This window comes from Microtus oregoni, unplaced genomic scaffold, assembly GCF_018167655.1.
Source record: "Microtus oregoni isolate MIOR12 unplaced genomic scaffold, Mior012 000000F_ref0000247, whole genome shotgun sequence".
Classification (NCBI taxonomy): domain Eukaryota; kingdom Metazoa; phylum Chordata; class Mammalia; order Rodentia; family Cricetidae; genus Microtus; species Microtus oregoni.
Window position 1 is genome coordinate 22054607 of NW_024543059.1, and position 25173 is coordinate 22079779.

The window sequence follows — 25173 nt, forward strand, 5'->3', positions numbered from 1 at the left end:
GTGAGGAGCCTGATTTCTGCTGAGGGCTGAGGCAAGCTCAGAGGATGCTGGGATGTTTCGGAACTTGGATGAAACTTGGAAGTGAAATGAAAAGGAAAAACGATTTTGCCACTATCATAAGATCTAAGGATGCCTGCTGACCCTCTTGTACAAAATGTGTAAACTTTATAAAACTATATACACATATTCTCCCACATACATTCACTAACCTCTGTCTTCCTAATGCCTGCTACGATGGGGATGGAGTTTGAATGGTGATGCGGTTGTCTCTAGTCAAACGAGTCAAGCTATCACAGGCATACTTACATTTATGATTAATGTTCACTAGACCCATCAAGCAGGGTGGACCAGCTCTATGTGTGTGCACACAAACACCTTCCTGATGAATCTGTCTATAAGCCATTTGTTTCTACTATAAGATCACTGCCTCTGAGAAGAGTCTTTGTGGGTGGAAGCTTGGTTAGCTTTGTGTATCCACGTCCTGGCCAGTTCGAGGAATAGAGTAGATATTCAGGAAATTACTTTTAAAACAGTACAGTACTGACTGGTTTTGTGTGTCTAGCTTGACACAAGCTAGACTCATCAGGGAGGGAGGAACTTCGGTTGAGGAAATGCCTCCATGAAATTCAGCTGTAAGACATTTTCTTATTGAGTGATCAACGCGGGAGGACACAGCACATGGTGGGTTGTGCCATCCCTGGGCTGCTGGTCCTGGGTTCTATAAGAAAGCAGGCTGAGCAAGTCAGTAAGCAGCACTCCTCCATGGCCTCTGCATCAGCTCCTGTCTCTGGGACCCTGTCCTGTTTGAGTTCCTGTCCTGACCTCCTTCAGTGACAAACAGCAAAACTGAAGTGTAAGCCAAATAAACCCCTTCTTCCCTCAACTTGCCTTTTGGCCATGGTGTTTTGTCGCAGCAATGGAAAGCCTAAGACAGATATTACTCCCAAAATATCGATATCTGACATCTGTAGCATCCAAATAAAGGTATTGAAATGAAAAATTCCGACCTACTGTTTTAGGAATGGAAATGAATTTTAAGTTGGCGCCCCCAAATAAGACTTTTTGATTGATGCTTCTTCATGAACCTGAGCCACTAATGTTACGACTGCATTTGCTTGAACTGAAGGTTGACTAGGAGCTTGACAGCAAAATAAGGTTTAGTGTGTCTGGATTTCAGTTAGTCTGGCATTATTCTCTTAGTATCGTTGGGAAATATTAGAATGGCCCATTTTTATGAGAGAGCGTTGTCCTCCATTTGAATATTCATCATTTAAATCTTAGAGAACCCTCCCCTGTGAAACTTTGAAAGAGAACGAAACTAATATCCAAAGTACGCACAAATTACTCTATAAGCACCGTGTCTTTGTTTCCCCCTCTCTGCCTGTTTGTACTGCAATATTAATAAATGCAGCATTTTAATGAGTTTTGACTGAATTACCTTCAGAGAGTTGTTGCAGTAGGCTCCTCAGAGACACATGACTAAAGTTCCTGGGTTCTGGAGAGGAGCGTGCTCCTCATTAGCTAGGCACAGGGCTGCTGCTGCTCCGGAGAGCTGGGCTCAGCTCAAGCCCACCTGTGCCTCTGCAGGACTGTGGCGCCTCTGCCCTGCTGTGTACTAACCCCGGAGCTTTCATTAAATGTGTCAGGTGCTCTCCCCAGAGCCAGCGCTGATGGCATGTCATGCCGCCATCCCTAGAGGAGCAGCGCTGACACCTACTAATGGTCTGACAAACGGTTAAGTAGCTGTTTCAGCTCAGGTTGGGGAGGGGGTTTGCAGCTGCACCTGAGCATGTCATCCAGGGCTGGAATCTTCGTTCCCATCAGAGCTGAAGGGGATGCACGTCTTCTGCCCCAGCAGGTTCCGCTTGCACTTCTTCTACAGAAGGCCTTGCCAAAGGAACCTGACGACAAGTCAACGAAATTGGGCGTTGGTGGATTTCTGTGTCAGTGACATGTTGCGTGCCCCTTCGGTATTTGGGCTGCCACGAGTCACATGCTTAGAAAGCAGGTCAGAGCCACTTTCATTCATGAAAGCATAAGAGCCGGAATTGATAACAGATGTAGCCACAGTCAGAGGTCAGGAGAAAGAATGACTTCTTGGTACCAGAATCTTGGCGAAGCAGAGGCCAGTTCAGGCGTCGCTCAAGGAGAAGGGTGTCTCTTGCATGTGTACTCTTGGTTGATAGAGTACATATATTTTTAGCTTGGTTATCTGGCTTTTTCAAGAATTCACAGGCATCTGGTGTTATTTTTACATATTCATTTTATATTAGTATAAAATAATTTTAATCTAATTATTATTATATTTCTGCGGAGTGGATACATGTCCTTCCCATTGCTTGCAGCTGAGGACAGTGATGCTTCCATTTCTGCCCATGGATGCATTATTCTACAGGCAACTGAGATTATGGAACTGCCTTTGAAAGGCTTCTTCTTGGGCCCTGAGTTGCCCAAGCCATGAATCAGTGCAATGGGGCTCTCATGTTTAATACTAACTCTGTCCCATGCTTCTACATTTGAACTTTAAAAAAAAAATTTTTTTAATCATACCCATGTGCAGGCTCTGGGGTAAGTAAAACTCTGTAGGGATGTGCAGGGCCTCAGCACTCCTAAGTGTGTCTAAAGAGAATTAGATGTATGTTCAGCAGCCTGAAGCATTGGCTAAACGTTCAGCATGCCTGAGTACATTTTGTGGTAGGTCCTAGATACCTGTTAGAGGGACGTCTGTCTTTAAGCCCTGTATCATGCCCCACTAATGTCAAATGGACATTGTAGCCATTCTTTCTTCCCCCGACAGATCCAATCTTAGGCCTCCCTGCCTGTCCCTGTGAAAGGTAATGGCTTTTCACTTGGTGGTTGTCAAGCAGATTTTGGATTTGAGGTGTCCTTGTTTCTTGTATGTGTTCTTTTGGAGTATAGAGGGAGATAAGAGGGAAAAGGAGAAGATGTGAGGTGGGAAGCAACTGTGTGTGTATGTACATGTATGTATGTGCATGCTTGTGCCTGTATGATGTACCTATGTGCAAGGACCTACACTCACATGTCATAGAGGTGTATGAAGGTCATAATTCAATGTTGAGTGTCCGTCATCATCTTCCACCTCGTTTTAGACAGGGAACGTGTGTGTGTGTGTGTGTGTGTGTGTGTGTGTGTCTGTCTGTCTTTGTGTTTTTGTGTCTCCCTGGGTATTTTCCACTATACACCAGGCCAGTTGACTTAGAATCTTTCTGGATTTTTCTTGCCTCTGCCTCCCGTCTTGCCTAGGTTTTTGTGAGTTCTAGAGACCTGAACTCAAACTTTCATCCTTTCCAACTCTATGAGATGAAAACTTTAAGTTAAAAATCAGCTCTGACCTTACTTCCTGAAATATACTTTCAATGTTTCATGGCATCACAAACTTTAGCATGTGGGGTCTCAAACTGGGAATGTATATCATGTCTACTTATTCACTTAGGGTAGAGGCTTAGTTCAGAAGAGCCTTTTTGTACTTTGTTGGTCTATCTTCTCACTGCCTAATGGAAGTCAATGTTTTCATTTGTTTCCAATTATAGAAGAGTTATTGTCTGCGTTGACCTAAAGAAAATTTAGGAAGATGATAGTGTTATATTTCAAGTACATTGCTTTTAACTGGCACGTGATAGCAACATTATAGATTGTGGTATTTTGGTATGTGTGTCATGGTATCATAATTAAATCAAGCACATGTACCATGTCTGTCATTTTATACATCAAGCCTGTCTTTGTATATAAAGATCCAAAATCATTTCCTATAGCTCTTTTAAAGCATCCAATATAATATTATTAACCGCAATCAGCACGCCACATAAGAGAACACCAGCATTTGCTCCTCCTTAATCTTAACCTTGTGCTTGTGTATAACTCCTTCTCCACCCACGCCTCCCTCTTCCTCCTCTAGCATGTTGTCACCACTCTTTCTCTACACGTCTTCCAAATATTTGACATTTCTTTTTATTTTTTGTATGTATCGCTGTTTTCCTGCATGCATGCCTTTGCACCATTGCTTGCCTGCTACCTGCGGAAGCCAGAAGATGCTATCAGATCTCTTGGAAGCAGAGATGGTTGTAAGCTGCCGTGTGGGTGCTGGGAATTGAACCAGAGTCTTTTGCAAGAGTAACTAATGATCTTAACTCATGAACCAGCTCTCCAGCTCCCTCTTCATGATTCTATCTAATCTATCTATCTATCTATCTATCTATCTATCTATCTATCTATCTATCTATCTATCGTCTATCTATTCTAACTATCATGTATCTATCTATCTATCTATCTATCTATTCTATCTATCATGTATCTATCTATATCTATATCTATCTATCTTATCATCTATCTATCTTTATCTATCTATCTATCTATATCTATCTATTCTATCTATCATCTATCTCTTCCATCTATCTATCTATCTATCTATCTATCTATCTATCTATCTATCTATTCTATCTATCCTGTCTATGAATGAGACCCTGCAGTGTTTATTTTTTCTGTGACTGACTTTCATAATATATTATCCCGCAGGCTCATCTGTGTTGCTGCAAATGACATGGTTTAATCCTTTTAATAGTTTAATCTTCCTTAGGACTGGTTCTAATTTTGTTGTCTGTGTGTAGCACATTTCCTCCTATGCTTGGGTAGACACCTATGTTGTCTGTGTTTTTGGCTATTATGAGGAATACTGGGAGAGACACTATGCTATAGAGGCTGAAACCATTTCTCTTGGATATATATGCATATATGGATATATATTGGATATATATGTATATATGCATATACACATGCACACCCCACCCACCCCCATATGTGTGTGTGTGTGTGTGTGTGTGTGTGTGTATGTGAAAAGAGGATTGCTGCCAGGTGATAGATCTATGTGTAGCTTTAAAAAGAACCCTGTTTATCCATAATGGCTTTACTGATTGTCCCACTATCCTCCAAGACTTCTTTTCCTTCATATATTTATGGTATTTGTTATATTTCCCCTTGTTTCTGTTTTCTTGAAGTACTAGGAGTAAAGCACAGGGCTTTGTACGTGCTAAATGCTTTCTGGCTCAATCCATCTCCAGCCCCATTGCTGCCTGCTTGATTGCAGTTTTCTCACAGGGGTGAGATTCTCTATCATCGTGGCTTTGATTTTTCTTTTCCTGAAGAGGAGTGATGTTGAATATTCACGTTTGGTGCTTTGAATGCCTTTTAATAGTCTTTGGACTATTTTATAATTAAGTTAATTTTATTTTATTTTGCTATTGAGTTCCGTTTAAAGACACACAAGGAACTGAGGACCCTTCCACATGCAGGCCTGGTGCACCCTCCTGTGAGAGCTGTGGTCATTAGTGTTCAGCGTAAAAATTCTGGTGTCATTGATCCGGATCCCTTGATAAGTTAAAGACTGAACATTCATGGGCTTCCCTCACTTTCTGAATTCTCAAATGTGGATCCAGAAAGCCTGCTGAGAGCGCAGCCTCCCAGCCCTCTGTTTCTCTCCGTTCTCACAAGTTTATTGTGAAAGCACCCAGCTTTGGCTCGATTTGCCGTGTCCCTTGTGAGACTCATTGGTCTTTGATGGTTGTCTGTGTTCTCTTTCCAGGGAAGAGTGATCCTTTCTGCCTGCTGGAGTTGGGCAACGACCGACTTCAGACACACACCATTTACAAAACCCTCAATCCTGAGTGGAACAAAGTTTTCACATTGTAAGTGTGTGATGCCCTGGGATCCAAGGAGCAGCTTTAACTTAGAGAACAATTATCCCTGATGTCTGTGGGGCAGACTGGGGGCTCTTGAGGGGAACTTTTCCACTCAGTTTTATGTGCAAAGAGCGAATTTTATTGTTTTTTTTCTCCAAAAACCTTTTATCCTTTTATTTTATAGTATGGCTTAATAATAGAAGAGACCATTTAGAACTGTAAGGGACTGCTCAGGGACATTTATAAAATAGATCTCTTAGTAACTAAATTAATCTGTGGATAGATAGAAGCTTCTAGATGTCCAAACTAATCTATTTCTGGGTTAAGAAAAGTTACAAATGGAATCCTGTCTTAAATTCTAAGCACTTACATGTTATGATACTATCTTAAATGCATGAAGATTTGTATTCTGTCAGAATCTTTTGAAAAATGCAGATTATCTGTGACTTCTTAAAGACTTCCAATGACTCCTGGTATTAATAATCCCTTCAATTAGAATGACTGGCTCCTTTGGACTGCCCTGTGTATCTCATCAAACGTGGGCATCCAGGAAGCTGCATGTATTTAGTTTCCTAGTTTGCCTCAGATTTAAGGCACCTGACAGTTAAAAGGAGACCCCCCCCATTGATTTTGGGTGAGTTGATGATGCTTTGCCCCCTCAAAACAGACTGCTTAGTCTGTGTTTATAAGTAGAAAGAGTCAGAATTGCCTCCAGTGCAATTGATGGTATTTATAGGAAGTCCCTCAAAGGTCTAGCAGAAGCAAACCACCTGGAGACAGACACATCAGCCAACTGCCAGGTATAAGGGATTTTGGCAAAAGCCTTGGCACTATTTTTTATTGTCAGTGGTACTTGGTTTCTGCTCAATACAAAGAAAAAGTGTTCCTACAATCATGTGTGGGGCTTTTGGTATTTTACGTTTCAATTAGAAAAGGCTTTCTATGTACCTCATCTAATAATTTTATCCGATTTTCTTTTTAAGAAATGTATTAAAAATCTTGATTTGCTTATTTTTATGTTTGTCTATGTATATATGTTAAAGTGTGTATGCCTGTGTGAGCTTATATGTGCCGCATGTGCATTCGGAAGACCACAGAGGCTAGAAAATGGGGTGGAATCCCTTGGAACTATGGTTACAGGCAGGAGAGAGATGCAGTGTGGGTGTTGGGAACTGAACCTGGGTCCTCTGCGAGAGCAGTAAGTGCTTTTAACCCCTGAGCCATCTAACTGGTCCCTCATATTTTTTCTTCATCAATTCCAAAGATGATTTTTGCTTTTCCCCATCGCAGGGTGACTTTGCAGCGCCTCTTATTTCTCCTCTGATTTCTCTCTCTTTTTCTTTTCTTCTTTTTTTTTTTAAATCCTGTTTCTTTAAGAGTACCTCCCTTGAGTGTACATGTGTGTGGAAAATGCCACAGGAAGAAAGTTGACTTTCTTCAGTATGTGCACATCTGAATTTTCCATGATGGAAGGTTTGGGAATAGTCAGTTTGATTTAATTTTGGGGGTTTAATTAAATGATAGTTTTATGCCCCGAGGACACACAGGCTTAATTAGTGCAAGTGTTTTCAGATCTTCATGGAGGAGACGTCACCCGTGTGTTTTTGTGTATAATACCTGATATTTCCGCTTTTAGCCCTATTAAGGATATCCACGATGTTTTGGAAGTGACGGTGTTTGATGAGGATGGAGATAAAGCCCCGGATTTTCTCGGAAAAGTGGCCATCCCCTTGCTATCTGTAAGTCCTCTCCATTAATCAACAATTTGTAAATCAGAGTTACTATGGTCTCGAATAATTTTATCTTCGACAGTCATGGAGCTACAATGGAAAGTGGCATTTATACTTTGTACTTTAGATACAAAGAGACATGGCCTTTTCTGTGTGAGTCTAATATTTATTTAATCAACCAGACATTTTGGCTAATCTTTCAATACACTCTCAGACTTCACTCCGTCTCAGAATGGCGATTTCGGTCTGATTTCAAGGAGCGCAGCTCTCTCGTCAGATTTCCCGCAGATGAAGTGAGGAATACGCACTGATTTCCTTTGACTTCCTCCCGGTCCGCTTCACTCAACATTAATTGTTGGTGACTGCGCACTTGGGTGCAGTTCTCCTAAAGACCCTTTCTCCCCAAAGTTCTGTCTGTTATGGATGCTTTCAGATTTCAAATATTTTTGGTAGAAGAAAATAAAGATTTCCCTTGGAAAATCAAGAGTATTTCAATAATCAAATTAAGGTCAGCAAAGAAGAAAACAGAATGAAAAAGAATGCTAAAAATTATGCAGTAGAGAAAGCATCCCTGAATAATACCTTTACAAGGGTGAAGGAGAAAAGGTGGCCCATCAATTACTCTTTTATTTATTTATTTATTATTTAATACCCCCCCTTTTCCCTTTTGATGGGACATTAATATGTATCATATGAACTTGTTAGAGGCAAGCATTTTAGTTTTCCAACCATTTGTAAAATTGGTTATACAGTCATTATGGGGTCACCAAAATATATTTCTTCTCTCATACTTTTTTTTCAGAGCTATTTGTACATTTTTTTTTGTGAGTTGTGCACTCTGTGATCTAACCACAAGCTTCATCTTGCTCTCATAATGTTTACAGGGAGGGGAACACTGTACCCTCTTAATATCTTTTCATCTGCTTTTGATCACTTGGTTAATTTCTCCCCAAGTTCTCATATCCCTGATGCTCCTCCAAGAGAATGCAGGCAGCAGCTGCTGGCTGCTGCAGCCTGCCCCCGCCACATGCTCTGAGCCCTCCATGGCAGGCGGCAGTGCTCATGGAGAGGAGATGGCAATCTGGGATTTTCCTCCACTTTTTTATTACAGCTCTGGCAGATATTCCTGCAAGAATACATGTAGCAGGAATATAGGACACACTTTAAAAGATGTCTAAAGAGGGATGGTGCAAAGCCCAAACATCCATCCGTAACAATTCAGTATGTGTGTATGTGAGCAGAGAGAGTAGTCTCTTTATTTCTCTCCCACTCTCTCTTTCTCTCTTTCCCTCTCTCTTCCTCTCCTTCCTCCCTCCCTCCCCCCTTACACTTTTGAATGGATTAATCTTCAGTGTATTTTATTCATTGGCATTGAATACACTAGGATAGTTTAGAAGCCCTTGATCTTTTTTCCCTTTGGTGATAAAACTTCCTACAATTTTTTTCCTCGATAGAAATTGCCTTTGCTTACTTACTTTAGTCCCCTAGTCACTCCTTGTCTTTGTCCCTCCCTCCCTCCCTTCTCCCCAGACCTAAGACAGGATGGCCAGCTGGATCAGCACCACCCAGTCCTAAGGAATTGACCTTTGGAGTCAGAACACTTACTTGTATGCTTCCCATGAATTTTGGGGTGCCCAGCAGATTCCTGGCTTTTCTCAGTGACAGTAGCACCTGTTTCCCTCTACCTTAGTAAAGACTAAAGGTAACCCTAGACATTGACAAAAGGACTGAAGGGGGTGGACTCCTTGATGGAGGCAACAACTGAACTCAACTAATGGATTTATTTTTCAAAACATCCCTCGCCAAGGAGAAAATTATGTGAAAGGCATACCTTACTTAAACCTGCTTTAATCACATGCCGAGCTCCACAGTTGAGTTTTGCAGTACAGAAACAAGCTGTACCAGGGTCTATTGTTCATTCATTTGTTTAGCAGAGGCTGATGAAATCTCACTGTGTTGCAGGCAGTTTCAGCTAACAGGGCTCTAATGCTGACCACAGGAAGTACCCTCTTCCCTTGTTGTTTATATCATATTTTCTTTGAGACGAAGATACAGAAAAATGACTAAAATGAAATTAATGTCCAGTGTTACATGATAAACATCCATGACTTGTACATCAAGAATCTAGGGACAAGAACCTCAGTTCTCCGTGGCTACATGGTTCTGGTTGCACACGAAAGGGGACATTAAAGTAGGAATTCAAGGAGGTGACATAGCAAGCAATATAAGTATTGCGGGAATTTTCAGAGAAGAATTTATGTTCAAAGGTTTGTTCAGAGAATGAACTTTACCTGTCAACATCCAGAGATGGCTGGGAGGTCAGTGTAGATGGAATACAGGGGACAGAGAACAGAGGCCTATGAAACAGAAAGGGACACAAGTGCAGGGTAGTGGCAAGCCTTGCCATCCCCTGAGAGCCTGTGAAGAGGTTGAGCTTTTCCTAGGTGAGAAATGAGGAATTACAATTTACTTCCTGTATTATTTAGAGTTTCTATTGTTGTTATAAAACACCATAGCCAAAATCAACTGAGGGACAGGGGGGATGGCTTTTATTTTAACTTAGAGTTGTGCATTTTGGTCTATGGCTAAGGAAAAATGGGGACAGAAACTCAAGGCAGAAACCTGGAGGCAGAACTGAAGCCGAAGCCACCAGAGGGGTGCTACTTACTGGCTTTCTCCTCATGGCTTTCTCAGCCTGCTTGCTTACAGCATCCAGGACCACCAGCCATGGGAGGGCATTGTCTACAGTGAGCTGGTTCCTCCCACATCAATCATCAGTCATCAATCAAGACTCTGGTTAGAGCATTTTCCCAACTGAGGTTCCTTTTCCCCAAATGACTCCAACCTATATCAAATTGACATAAACCTAGCAGGACACATTATTTATTTGTTTTTGATACAAATAGCATGTGGAACAACCAGGAGAATGCTCCAGTTTAGCAGTCTCTGCCTTGCATAGCAACCTGGCCAAGGGTGTAATCCTCTTAGTTACCTTGGGGACGCTGGCATGGCACGGAGTGGCCGGTTCTGCTGCTGCTGTCCATGCAATTGATTTGATTGAGATTAATTTTAATTCCTTGACTGATGGTTTGGCGAAATGACCAAAGCCTAGTGTAGATCTGTGTCTCCTTGACATCAGGTGGTCCACTTGCAACAAATTGACCTTTTCAAATTAATTTATTTTCTAATAGAATGCAGATTATAAATGTGATTTCTAAATGTCACGACTCTCACTGTAACTGAAAATTATAATCCAATAATTATTTAATTTATTGTTCTATTATTAAATAATACTGACCTGTACTTGGGAGGCTTTGTTTAAAAGATATGACTGCTTTAGGTGAATGCATTTTTCTTTAGTTTATATCTCTTGCGGGATGCATAGCTAACAAGTTCAGCATGGTTGCTATGGGAAATCATTAATTTTCTAACAGCTTACTTTTTCAAAATTATTTCTGGCCATTTACAAATTAGTGACCCTGTACTATAGCAGTTTAGTAAGCAAGCTTTTATTGTAGACACCCTCATCTTGGAGTCTGAGCTCCCCGGAGTTTCTTAGATAGCCATAGTGAACTCCCATCATGCATCAAGCCATAAGGAATGCTAAGGATGTGTTTGCACAACTGTGATATGTGTGCAGTTAGGGCTGGCAAGAGAGACACGGCAGAAGTGTTAGACTCCTAGGGAGATATCTTTCCATTCGGCACAGATAACGGAAAACCCCCCATGCCACAGGAAAGGAAAGAGATGCTATGAGATACATGGTTTAAAGTTTGAGAAGACATTGAGAAGCAGGGGTTTGCACGGGCTCCGGAAGGAGTAGCGTTTTGATTGTAACTGCTGGATGAACGGGGAAGTCCTCTAAATCGGAGGTGAAGCAGGTACAGGGAAATGGTCATGTGGGAAGAAGGAGGTGCTGGGCTCCAGTGTGAGCGTCGGGGGTGTGTAGAAGGGCATTGGATCTTCTGTTAGCAGGAATCCAGGATGGGTTTTGAATAGAGGCAGCGACTCTAGAACACCCCACTAGAACCATGGTGTAAGAAGATCCCAGAAGATTTCTTAAATATCCAAGAATTAACAAAGAATATGCTCCAGTTTTATTTTTTGTATTTCTTAGGAAACGGGCTGATTCCTTCTTTTATTTTTCATTGTGTGAAAGAATTAGGAGAGAAGAGCCTGCAGTACTTAGTAGTCATTTTACAAGAGAAGGAAAACTCTACTCAGTGATGCATTCTTTTAGTTTGGTCTGGTAGCACGGGTCCATAATCCCAGAGACTTAGGAGATGGAGGCAGGGGAGTCATGAACTCAATGGGATGCAGAGTGAATCATTGCCAGTCCTGTCACTATAGGGAGATCCTGACTCAGCATAAAAGTAGAACTGGGGATAGACTTCAATGATGGAACACTTGCCTACCATGGAGAAGGTCCTAGGTTCAATGCTAGGACCATATGACAAAAACTTATAGTGAACAACATATTCCTAAATGAATGGGGGTAATTTTGTGCAATCGTCTTCGCTTTACCGAAGTCCTGAACTAAAGTTCCACTCCCCACTGGGTAGTGTTGTACTTCAGGATTCTGACGGTGTGACGGTAAAACACCAGGAACAAAAGGGACTTGGAGAGAAACGGGGGGCTTATTTTAGCTTGCAGTTCCACATCACAGCCTATCACCGAGGGGAGTCAGAGAAGGAACCCAAACAGGGTAGGAAGCTGGAGTTAGGAACTGGAGAAATACGGCTTACTGGTTTCTCCTCATGACTTGCTCAGCCCGTTTTCTTACCGTACCGGTGCCCACCATGCCAGGGATAGCACCACCCACCTTGAGTTGGCTCAGTCAACATCAATCGCTAATTAAGAAAATGCCCTGCTGGCTTTCCCACGAGCCAGTCTGGTGGGGGGCATTTTATCCACTAAGATTCCCATTTTCCAAATGACTCTAGCTTGGGTCAAGTTGACACAAAACTATTCCGCACAGTGAGGTAAGTCACAGTGCACTTAAAATACCCAAGTCCATGGCAGAGAATAGACTTTCACTTTTCATTTCGTTCGCTAGTAATGTGCTTAAACCCTGCTGTTAAGGTGCATTTAAGACTGTTGAACAAAAAGCCTGCGCTGAGCTCAACTATAGCTTTTCCTTTGAAATTTTGCTTTTGTGTTTTCCTTTTGGAAATTAAAACATAATTTCAACATAACTACTCTCTTTCCTCAGTCATTTAAAAATTCAAACATTAGCACTGGAGAGATGGTCCGATAGTTCTAAGCAGTCTCCTCTCCTGGAAACCCAGTTCAATCCCCAGCACCCACAGAGTGGCTCACAACCACCTGTAACTCCAGTCCCAGGGGATCTGATGCTCTCTTCTGGCCTCTGTTAAGTACAAGGTTTGCTTGTAATGTGTAGACATAATACAGGCAAATTACTCATACACATAAAGTCAAACAAAATTAAAAACTCATACACTGAAATTACAATAGTTATTGGTGCTAGTGAATTATTCAAGGCATATATATATATATATATATATATACATATATCCAATGTATATCTGACTAAAAAATTCAAGATCAGTGACCATCTTGCATATGCTTAATTTATCATCAATTGAAAACACAACAAAATAAAACAAAATCACAGGGTCTCCTTTCCAGGCCATCCCAACTGCTTTGTGTCAGCTGCTGATCTTCAGAAATACTTTTCACCAGAAACACTCCCCACTTATTGCCAGTGACCACAACGGGCTGGGACCCACAAAGGAGGTTTTTTTACTAGTCTTCCTATTTCCTACGCCGGTCTCTGCAGGCTTACTCTTGCTCCTGTAGCAGCCAGCCTCCAGAAGACCTGCACTCTGGGAACTCTGACTGTTGGCGAGGACTCTGGTCCCCTAGTTCTATCCTGCAGGCCCTCTTGGCCTTTCCTCCTAGCTCATCTTCATCCCTCGTGTCACCTGCTGACCTACACAAGCACTTTGTGGACAGGGATCCCACCATCACCTTAGTGGCCTAGGATCCAGAGATGGTAATAGCAACCAAAGAATGGTACGCCTACTCCACAAAGACAAGACCAGATAGCTGCACGAAAATACATCTCAAGCATCAGAAGTTCGGATAGCTTGATACCAGTGCCAAAACACAAGCATGAACACCCAGGATAATATGCCTCCCCCAGAAACTGATCACTGTACTGGAATAGACTCTGAGAAATGCAATCTAGCTGAAGCTTAGCAAGAACTTAAAAACAGAAATTATGACTGTTTTGAAGAATCTTAAAAAGGACATGAAGAGCATGAAAATAGACATAGTTAAATGAGATAATACAAACCATTGACTATGTGAAAGTAGAAATAGAATCGTTAAAGAAAACTCAAACTAAAATAAAACTGGAAGCAAAAAACTTACGATGTCAGACTAAAACCTCAGAGGTAAGCCTTACTAACATATTAGAAAACACAGAAGAGAGAATTTCAGGTGGATATCCCAGCCAAAGAAAATACTAAACCAAAAAAAAAAAAACTAGACAAAAATCCATAAGATCTGGTTATACTATGCAACCAAATCTATGAATAATAGGGAGAGAGGAAGAAGAAACAACCCAGGTCAAAGGCACAGACCATATTTTAAACAAACCATAGAAGAAAATTTCCCTATATAAGGGAGATGCCCATGAAGGAACAAAGAACACACAGAACACTAAATATACAGAACTAGGAGAGAAACTACTCATGACTCAATAATAAAAGCATTAAAAATACAAGGAAAAATAATAAATGGTAAAAAAAAAAGTAACATATAACGGTAGCTCACTAAAACAATGAAACCCTAGAATCTAAAAGGGCCTGGGCAGATGTATCACAAACTTGCCTTTTTGTCTTATTTCCTTTTAATTTTGATTGTGTGTGTTTATGTAGCTTTTTTGCATTATTTTATTTGGGGGGTTATTTGTTTTTGAAAGGAAGATAGAAATAACATGCAGTTAGGTGGGTAGGGAGGTGAGATAATCTTGGAGGAATCAGGGAGGGGAAAGCATTATCAAACATATTGTTTAAAAATATCTTCAATAAAGGCATAATAGTTAATAAAACTGATACATAAATATGCAAACTCCTTTAATCAAATACAACCAAGATGATCTCAAACGACTGTTAGAATGTACCCTAACTTGACATCTAGTACTGGATCATTTTTATTTTCTCTCTGATTCTTTCATCAGTACCATGGTAATGCAAAGGATGACAGAAAGCACTTTTCAGTTTTGAAATATCCTAATAGTTAGGTTTATTTACTATTTGTATTTTCAATTTGAGTGCACTCAGTTCTCTCAAAACCAGACTGGCTTCTTCTCTAGCCTAGACGTTCTTCTTCAAAATGTAGTTGCCTTCTAACATAATCTACTGGACCAATTTGAGAAGAATGCAAATTGTTTAAGTTGCTCAGTGTGTGCAGAAGCAAGAAGGTCTAGTCATCTTAGTACCTGACAAAATAGACTTTAAACCAAACTAATCAGAAGAACTAAGAAAGGATACTATAGGCAGAGGTTTCCTGTGCCTCAACTGCTTCCCAAATAACCCACACGGAGACTCAATATTAATTGCAAATGCTTGGCTGATAGCTCAGGATTATTGGTAGCTAACTCTTTCACTTAAATTAACCCATATTTTTTGTTTATGCTTTGGCACGTGACTTGGTATCTTTCCTCAGTGCTGATGCCCATCTTGCCTCCTCTGTGTCTGCTGGCAACTCTCCTGCTCCACCCTTCTTCATTCCAGTATCCTCAGTATGATTTTCCTGCCTAACTTTATCCCGCCTTGCTATAGGCCAGTCAGCTTCCTTTATTAATCAGTGAGAGTAATGTATATTCACAGAGTACAGAAAGATTATTCCGCAGCTGGACACTACAAATTCATCAAAGGAAAAATCCACCAAGAGGCTTTTACAACTCAAACCATTATGTGTGGAACACAAAGGTGCCCAAGTTTATAAATTTTATATTGACTATTTTCCAATAAATTATTATAATTAATTATTTTCTAATAATGAAAAACATATTTTATTATTTTCTAATAAATTCAAATGAAAATAACTCTATTGTCTCCACTCAATGGAATGCATTTTGGAACAAATTTGACTCTTCTTATGCAAGCACAGTCCATAAGGGAAAGCAACCTATGGCCAGAAATATGGCCTCTATACTGTTTTATGGAACTGCAGTGTTTTGGTGGAGAATGCATGTATGCTTTATCCCTAACAGGCTCACTTACATAACTTTATGGGAAAAATTTTCTGTAATTCCTTTTACCAAATAAATACCACACAAATCTTCATTTGCATTTTCAATGAAGTATTCTTTGTAAGACCCTGTAGTGGGGCTACATGATGGAAGAAACATGGACAATCATAGTTTTTTGTTTGTTTGTTTATTTAAAGATTAATATGGAGATTTGGCCACTAAGTTAAATAACAGTAAAATTTAAGATTGTATTAACAAGTTTATGATCAATATAAAAACTAGAAGTGGCATGTTGCCAGGATTAGGCTTTGAAGTGTAGATTTGATCCATGAACTAACAAGTTTAGTCTTGGGGTGGAGGGTAGATAAAATGGAAAAAAAAACCCACAAATGTATCACCTATAAGATTATTAGGTATAAACAAGACTTAAATCCAAATGTAAGGTGATAGGAGGTTATTTTCATATGTATGTGTGTATGTGGGGACAGAGGATGAGCACGTGAGTTCAAGTACCCAGGTGCCAAAGGTGTAGGATCTCCCTAGAGCTAGAGTTGAAAATAATTGGGAGTTGTGAGCCACCTGACTTGGATTCTGGGAACCAAACTTGGGTCTTTTGGAAGAGCAACGGATTGTCCTAACGTCTAGGCCACCTTTCCAGCTCCCCAAAGAGTCATCTTTTAGCACAAACATTCCTCTTGGCCACTTCTCCAAGCATGTGTGGTAACTGAAACAAAGAAGAAACAAAAGGAAAGGTTAATTAAATTAGCTTTGCTCTACTCGACCAGGGCACTGTTACCATTCTGGGCTTTCCACGAACCACATGCAGCATGTCGTAAGGATGGTACTGGGTCACGTCAGTCAGGCTGAGAGAGTGAGAATGCAGGGTGGGGATTTTCCAGTCTCCTACACAAGAAGGGGGTGAGAACGAGGTTGAGCACGTCACACAGAATGGCAGGTCTCAAATACATTGAACTCTTCTATTGAATGGCAAATCTCTTCTACATTAAGTCAAAGTAAAATCTTCCTGACTCCTGCTTTGAGCCATCTCAAACTCAGTGATGTAAAGCAGAAAAGTGTGGATGTAAATAACCTGCCTGCCACATAGTGGACGGCTGTGAGAGTTCAAATCAGGATAAATTATCACTGAGATTATAAGAGACGTGGCCCTTCATGTGGAAGATCTCATGTTTTACACTGGAGAGAAAATACTTTTTTTAAATTTCAAGATTAGAATTAAAAAGGATATCGTCTACCCAACTTGAAATAAAATATATTATGGATTAGGGCTACAACTTAGTGGAAATTTGCTGTTCCGCCATTACCGGTACTGAGTAATGAAACAGAATAAACATGGAAGCTCCAAACACAGACAAAATAAAAGCAATGCTACGTGGTTTCATGGAGCTTCAAATTCTGTAGGTCTGTCCACAGTGAGGTGAGTGTCTTGCATGCTACTTTAGAGCAGAAGAGTTCTGAGCAGGAACATCTGTAATCTTATTTTCATCTATCTGCTGATTACCAGATAACTTTTAGATACAATAAATGTGTAATTCTCAAACATTAGACAATAAAAAATCTGTGTATTATGTGTCTATGCATGCATAAAACAGGAAAATGTTGTCTTCCAGTACCCACTGATCATGTTCAAATACTGTTGACTTGGTTTGGGAGACCTCTGCAGAGTCCAAAAAGGCAAAAATTACACTATGGTCACAGTACCAAAGTCTCCTTTTTATATGCTATCAAACAAGAAAGAAAGAATTGTCAAACTACCTGGCTCCAAAAGAAAAAAAAGATCTGAATTAGTCAACGCACATTCCACGACTGCAGTTAGATGATTCTTAAAAATTGCAACAACATTACCTAAACCTGTGCACAAGGGCCAAAAGTATAATTGTAACATGATTGGTTTAGTAACTAAATATAAAGATTGAAAATCAATTAAACAACTCAACAAAGATAAATAAGACTAAGAAGATTAGAAGAGAATTGATAAAGAAAAACAACTCCCTCAGAATAGGGTGAGCAGTGTAGCACAGCGGCAGAACGCTGGCCAGGTGTGTGCAGAGCCGTGTTATCTACCTTCGTGGAGACTAAAGGTAGTAAAATGCAAAATGAGAAGGAGGATATGCAGACAGTGGTGCAGTGGCTGTGATAAATCCACATCCCAGCATACACCCCCAATACTAGTGCAATTGATAAGCCATTGACAGTGTTCAAGAAAAAAATTATGGTGGGGAGGAGAAACAATAAACAAGATGCAACTGTGAATACCAGCACCTCTTCTCAGTTAAGGAACCAGACAGTAGGGCTGGCTCTGGAAGCGGATGTGAGAGGACCCGAGTGCTGTGAAGATGCTCTCTCTCTCCGAAGGAACTAAAAGACCTTTCTGCACTTGAAATAATGTATGTGCTGAAAGGGCAAAGGAAATCATCTTTAGAAGTATAATTAGAGGAATTTGGATATCATTGGATATCAGACAGTGAATCTGCCATATAGTGAAATTTATTAGTCGTGGAAAGTTTAGAAAAGTTTTCAAATGATTCTAAACTTTGTTTTTCTGTGCATTCTTTTGTCATGAAGAAAATAACCTATCAAGGAGATCAGTTGTGTTGGTAGTGTGTACATGCATTAATAATATGAAAATTGAAAAATGTATTCAATTCTTCCTTGTGACTAGAAGAAGCCTTAACAAGAAAAGCATAAGGAAAAGAAAATAATATGCTTCCTGTGTATCAGAAAGGTTTGACACATTAGAAAGCATACCATGTAATTGATAGCAATGATGTATTAAAGGTGGAATGTTCCACAGCCGCATCAGCAGGTGTGGAAGGGGTACTGGAGAAAATTCTACTCCCATTCCCGAGTATGGAACAAGTAGTCCAATAATTTGGCAACCATCTTAGTTATATTTCTGTTACTGTGACCAAAATGTAGGACATAGGCAAAGAAAGTAACAAATAGTTATTTTCGGCTACTGATTCAGAGGTTTCAGCCCATGGTCACTTGGTCCCATGCACACTTAAACAAAAGAGTATGCCAGTAGCAGAGTGTGGTACCAGAGCGTCTTCACCATGTCTCACTGTGGAGTGGAAGGGGAGGAAAGGAGGAAGAGACAAAGGGGATGGAAAAGGAGGAGGAGGAGGCTGCAGTCAGAAGAAAGATGTACCCTATTGTCTACTTCAACCAGTTAGATTGTGAAATTCAGAGTCTTGCAAGATCGCCCAATCAGCCAGGAAACAAGTGCTTTATGTCATGAGCCTTTAGTAGGAACACTCCATATCTAAATCATAGCAGCATGGAAGGATACTTCCTTACCACGAGTTCCAGTGTCTGCCCAAAGCCTCAGAACCATGACAGTAATACCACAATATTCCTTCTATGCCTTCACCTCCAAAATGAAAGTAGTATTATTGCCTTCTCTAGCCAACTGCTTAGAGAATTAAACAGGCTGAAGTTTATGAATCAATCAGTGAAAACATAAGTCTTCTATATCAGCTACAGCCAATCCAAAATTATATGGAAAAATATTATGTACATCTTAACTAAAAAATCACATTAATTAGCCAGGCGATGGTGGTGCACACCTTTAATCCCAGCACTCGGAAGGCAGAGGCAAGCGGATCTCTGTGAGTTCAAGACCAGCCTGGTCTACAGAGCTAGTTCCAGGACAGGCTCCAAAGCCACAGAGAAACCCTGTCTCGAAAAAAAAAAAAATCACATTAATTGCTATCACATAATTTCAGATATCTGTAAACATAGTTAAGCAACAGAATATAAAAGATCAGTAAGATACATATTAAGAAAGTGATATTGATAGCTGTATTAATTAGAAAATTAAAAACCAAGACTGCAACATAAACAAAGAAAATAGTATGTCTAAAATCTATATGAAGGTATTCTAGAACTTAGTGAATGATTTGATAGAGCACTAATTAGAGATCATTTAGCATTAAATAAATCTGAAATATGAAGTCACTGTGTAAATGATAAGAGACTTGGTAAGTTGGTCTGGGAAAATCAGCTGTTTAGGAAGTTAGGGTAAAACATCCCACTAAGCGCAATAGTAATTTCAAGAAGAATTAAACACTAAACACTTAAAAGAATGCAAGTTCTTTTCGTTTCTTCTTGGTTTCTGTCAGAACTAGTCGATAAGACCTTATTGCTGAAGGCCACACATGTTTTACTTGTAAAATGAATCAAGTAGGAACTGAGCTGTAAGCTTTCTCCCAGCTCCCGAGGTTTCATGGTCTAGAAAGTACTATGCAGTCTGATGAGGGTCGATGGTGTTACAGAGCTGTAAACACTAGGGACTAGAACCCCAATCTGTCAAGCAAGAGGTGCCCACTGTTAGAGGAGTGCCATGATTGTTCACGGTGGTAACCAACAATGTTCTGATTGTACTTAAGGCCCATCTCATAATTCACAGGCTCCTAGCTGGGCGTGAACTAATTACTGCTTATCAGAATTGACATGGTATCAAGATGCTTTCTAAATATGTTTATAACCTCAGGAAAATGCTACTTCTGCTCTTAATAATATTACCCCTCTTTGCAATGAAATACGATGAATGTGGAGAGGCTGGCTGTTTGGGGTTCTGAGAATAAATGGTGGCTGGGTATACCGGCCTAAACAGGTCATTTGTACCACCTCCATTGAAGCTGAGTGAACACTGTGGAAAGGGAGCAGGAAGAACGTAAGAGCCAGAGGACAGGAAGAAGGGCAGTGAAATATGGTCTTCTAGATGTGGTGTAGACAATGTCGTCATAATCTCACAGCACCTGCGCTGACCTGCATTGGGCCTGCACACGCCCACTAGATCTGTCAATAGTCAGTTAAGGATCTGGGAGGGGCCCATGTATTCCTACCCATTCACGCTTAACTATTGGATACCAGTGGCTTCTGAGAAGGGCTATGGTTGTGTTCAGTTGTGGACCCACTGACAAGCCTACCATGCTTCAGTGAGATTTCAAAACCTGTGGTCAAACATGTGATGCTTATGAGACCCAGTGAATCTCAAAACCCAAACCAAAGCACTTTCATATGTGCAGAAGGGGTTTGGTGTGAGGGTGGAGGGAAAGGGGGAAGCTAAAGTCAGGCAGAAAAAGGATAGGATAATCAGAATACACTCTATACATTGATCTAATTGACGAATTCAGTAAAAGCTGTCAAGAAGCTGATTATATTAAAGGGATGTCTTGAAGATACAAATGGAGAAGGAGCAGTAAGAGAGAAAAATTCCTAAGATCCTCAAATGTCAATCGATGTAGCCTCAACACCAGTTACCATGGTAAATTGAAAGGCGGAAGATGGAATGGTTCCGAAACCAAAACAACAGTGAAAATGGAATTATAGCCTATAAGCAAATGTTTGTGGCCAGCATGTATTTTCTTTAATTATTGAATCTGAGTCAAGTCAACCTGGCAGAAAAGTTAACCGAAAAGAGAAACCCTGATAGCCCAGAAATGGCCTCTCTAGTTAGGTTCTCGGTAGTTAAAAATGGAGAACAAACTGGCAAATCAGGGAACGAACCACTGGCTTCTCATGGAACTTGGCTGAGGTTTTGCAAGTTCCTTAACTTCTCTGGCTTTGAGTCCTTATTGTTGATATGAAGCTAGTTCCTCCATGTATGTTGTGAGGATGTGCGAACTGGTGAATATGAATCAGTGCCCACGCACGTCAACTGTCATGTTCCTTTACCTTATTTTAGCAATTTAAATGATCCTGTTAATATAAGCATCTGGATGAACAAATCGGCTTAAGAGTTTTCATTATCAAATGGGAGGAAGGAATAATGCTGGAAAGAGTGACTCAGATAAAAATGGCTTAGAATGTCATGTGTACCCATCTCGTATCTGGGTATCTATTTTAAAACGACATTTGGAGCTCACGGGGATGAAGTAGGTATATATAGTCAGTCACACAGACACAATAGCAGAAATGCAAACTAAATATATCTGTCTGCTTTCACAAAGCAGTCTCATTTGTTTACAAAAGCTCCTATGTACCAGAGACCTGCTCATTTCCCCAAGGTAAAATGTGGAGAAAAACAACCTTCTTCACTGGGAATGCAAATCACTTAAGGATTTCAGGAACCCAACCTGGCAAGGCTTGTTTCGGCCCTCAAATCACCCACCTCCCATGACTCAGTGATTATACCAAGGGGCTGTAGCTTGAGAAATGAATGGATGATCCACACAGCCTTCTGCCAACATTTATCACAGTCTAAAACTGCTGGAGACTGGTGGATATAAAGAACTATTAACACACAACTCATCAGATGTAATTTCAAAGAACATACTTTACACCTGGGTTGATGGTACAGGCCTGTAATCTCAGCTCCTCGGGAGGCTAAGGCAAAAGACTGGCAACATTCAAACCCTTCTTGGGCTTATAGGATGCACTTAGTGCCAAGCTAAGCAACCTAGGAAGACACTGCTTCAAAATGTTAAAGAAGAAAGAGCTGGGGGGGGAGGGGGGGCGGGGGCGGGTATAAGACAGTGGAAGAGCACTAGTCCAGGATATCTGAGAACCTGCTATTACCAATATATTAGCACACATATCTATGCATATGTATATATGCATAATTTCTGCGCATGCAAATTAAATCAAATGGAGATAGATGATATTAAACATATGCCATCTATTTAATAATTCTTATGTACTCCCCACTGTGACTGACTGCTGATGTATTTCACCTCGGAGATAAGTAGCATTATTATTTACATCTTAAGAATTAAGAAACAAGAACAGAAGAGCTAGGTAATTTAAATGAAGTTATCCAGCGAGCCAGAAGCAAAGGCAGAATTATCAACTCAGTTCATTCACCTCTAGGGTCTGCCTCAGACATTGCCTATCCTCTTTAGATTTTTTTTTAATTTAAAGTTTATTATAAAGAAATCCTAAATAAGAAAGATAACATAACATACAGAAGTTATACAGAGACATGGTACATAAAAATGCATTTGAGAGTGTAAATGCAAAGTCCAAGGTAAACCTCAGAATGGGTGTTTAACTGTTTGGAAGCTCCTTGAGATGAAAGAACTAATATCAATAAGAGTCTACATTACAAATTACAGATGCATCTGTCCAAAATTATTAATGCTGTATTCTTCTTGTAAATTTTTTGTGTGTAAATTTTCCCATAACTTTTAGAATCCTCTGTAAAGTGTGTATGGAAATAACTTGTATTTTAGGAACAGTGGGTGTGAGAAGCCCGAAGAGTATCAGGCTTCATGGCATTTCTTGATTTCGGTTTTGGGTTTGCTTCTGGTACAAGGCTTGACTGCCTTGGAGAGGAGATGTAAGATATGGTGACATGGGCCAAGGAAGGGGTGCTGGGCTCCTTGAGCTCCTGGGTAGCTGATGTCTATGCAGGGATAGGCATTAACCTCTCCTGCTGTTTGTAGCTCATGTCACTGGACCCTGGCCTGGTGCTAAGCTGCATGAAGAAAGTGAAGTGCTATCAGATAAAGTGGATCAGTTGTCCTCTTGCCAAGTCATGTGTCTCACGTGTCTCGCTCCTTATCATATTCTATTGTCAAGTTATTTAGCTTGTGCCTCAACTGGGCTCAGCTGCTGTACAATGGTGTAGCCTCATTTTTTTTCTCTCGTCATGTGGAGTGAGAATAGTATTTGATACAGGAAACTAGTCTTTATCCAAATGTTCTCCCCTTTCTAGTTTGAAGGTCAAGCAGTGATGGAATCGATACTACTTTTTACTTGGGATTTTGATCTTAAATGCATGGCTTTCCTCTTTAAGCTCTCCCGTGGTTTTATTCCTTCGTATTGATCCTGATTCACTTTGGTAACATATTACATCAGAGTGTTTTATGGTGAATCACAATAGAGATAATTCTTGTTTGGGAAAAATGCGATTGGGATTTTTTTTTTTTTCTGTGTGTCCTCGTGTGCTACAGTACATCACCTTCAGTTCCTGTTTTTAAAAACAAGGAGTAGAATATTCCTCTGACTCAAAAGTTTTATTCACCAACTTTTAAAAAGCTTTTCACATTTTCAGTGCTTAAGAATAAGCAGAGGTGGTGCTCTTTTATGTAGAAAAATGTTAGTTTCGGATTATTGTGGTTTATATTAGAATTTTTATTTTCTTAACATGGTAATTTTAAAGTTTAATTTGTTTGCAAATTTACACACACACACACACACTTCACAAATATATAAAACCTCCCTGCCACCTTTATACCATATCTTCCTTCCTCTGCACAAATCTGTCTCTTGTATTCATTTCTGCTCCTTTTGATTGTGGCCCACCAGGATTAACCAGCCCCCTTTGAGTGGCTGTGGCTTTGGAGCTATTGTTTGGAGTCTTCGAGCAGTGGACTTCTCTTGCAGAGTCTGTGCGTGGCCACCGTTGAGAGGGGAGGCAGGCCCTGGATATCGTCTGTTCCTTACTGTGGTTACAGGCCACTCTCACAGTTTTTCTTTGATCCCAAATCTCAAATTATTATTTAGTAACAGACTTCCTGGTGCTTTTAAAAATCACTGGATAATTATCAAAGAGTTAGCTTTTTCCGTACTCCAGATGGATGATTTATTTTCATACTGAACTGAAAAATAATCTAACGTAGATAGAAATGACCATTTTTAAGTCGTGGTGGTTACTTTTGATAATTATGGCAGTAGCTTCCCTATATATTAAAAGTACTGTTCCTAACTGTGAAAGGTATTTGTTTCTAGCTTTAATAAGTACTGCTTTAAACTATGGAGGAATTCCTAATTCCAGAAGATACTATTCCTAATTATGAAAGAGGTTATTCATACTTATGGAAACACTATTTCCATAAGTGTGTGTGTGTGTGTGTGTGTGTGTGTGTGTGTGTGTGTTATACTGCCACATGAAGATGCCTTGAATTATGGTCTAATATTGTCCTTGGTGCAAATAATGTTGAGTACAAAAATTATGTGGTAAATCAGTTTCAAGATTTTAATCATACAGTACTGAAGTTCAATATATTATCTGGTATTTTCGTCCAAGAACCTCAGTTTGATAGAGGTTAGCACTCAAGACTCTCCAACATGGGGGCCTGCCTGCTTTCGTCATGAATTTAAACCTGTTGCTTCTTTCTGGCTGGGTTGATGGGGGCTTCACACTTTTAACTTAGGTTTCAGCTATCTCATAACTAGAGATGAAAATTCACACAGATTCTCACCTCTAAATATTCTTTTGACTGCATTTTAATTTTGCAATTAACTAAAATTGTTAAGATTTTAATGTTAGAAACAATATTCTGAATTCTCACTATAAAGCACTATAAATTGAGGCTGTAATCATTTATAGCCTTAAATGTGTAATAAACATGTGAAGCTTTCATGTGACAACATCATGTAGGAATTGAGCAGTTGCAAACAGCAGTTCAGAGTAACTTTTTGTCCTGTATCCAAGTGTCAACAGTTCAGTTACACAGTAATACTGGAAAGATTTTCCAGAATGTTCTCTTCTGTTTTACTGTCAGTAGCTACTGTGATACCACATTCTCAAACCTTGTAGCTCATTTTCGTTTTAAAT

The 25173-nt window shown here is 40.1% G+C and overlaps 1 protein-coding gene across 2 annotated transcripts in view; it reads left to right on the forward strand.

The window, feature by feature from the left end:
- The window catches only part of Mctp2 (multiple C2 and transmembrane domain containing 2), a 221977-nt gene that overhangs the window by 115412 nt on the left and 81392 nt on the right, over positions 1 to 25173 (forward strand). For both annotated transcript variants that reach the window (XM_041638380.1, XM_041638456.1), the window contains 2 exons: positions 5597 to 5699; positions 7330 to 7432. In XM_041638380.1, coding sequence (XP_041494314.1) covers positions 5597 to 5699; positions 7330 to 7432 — 206 coding nt within the window. The remainder of the gene's footprint in view (positions 1 to 5596; positions 5700 to 7329; positions 7433 to 25173) is intronic.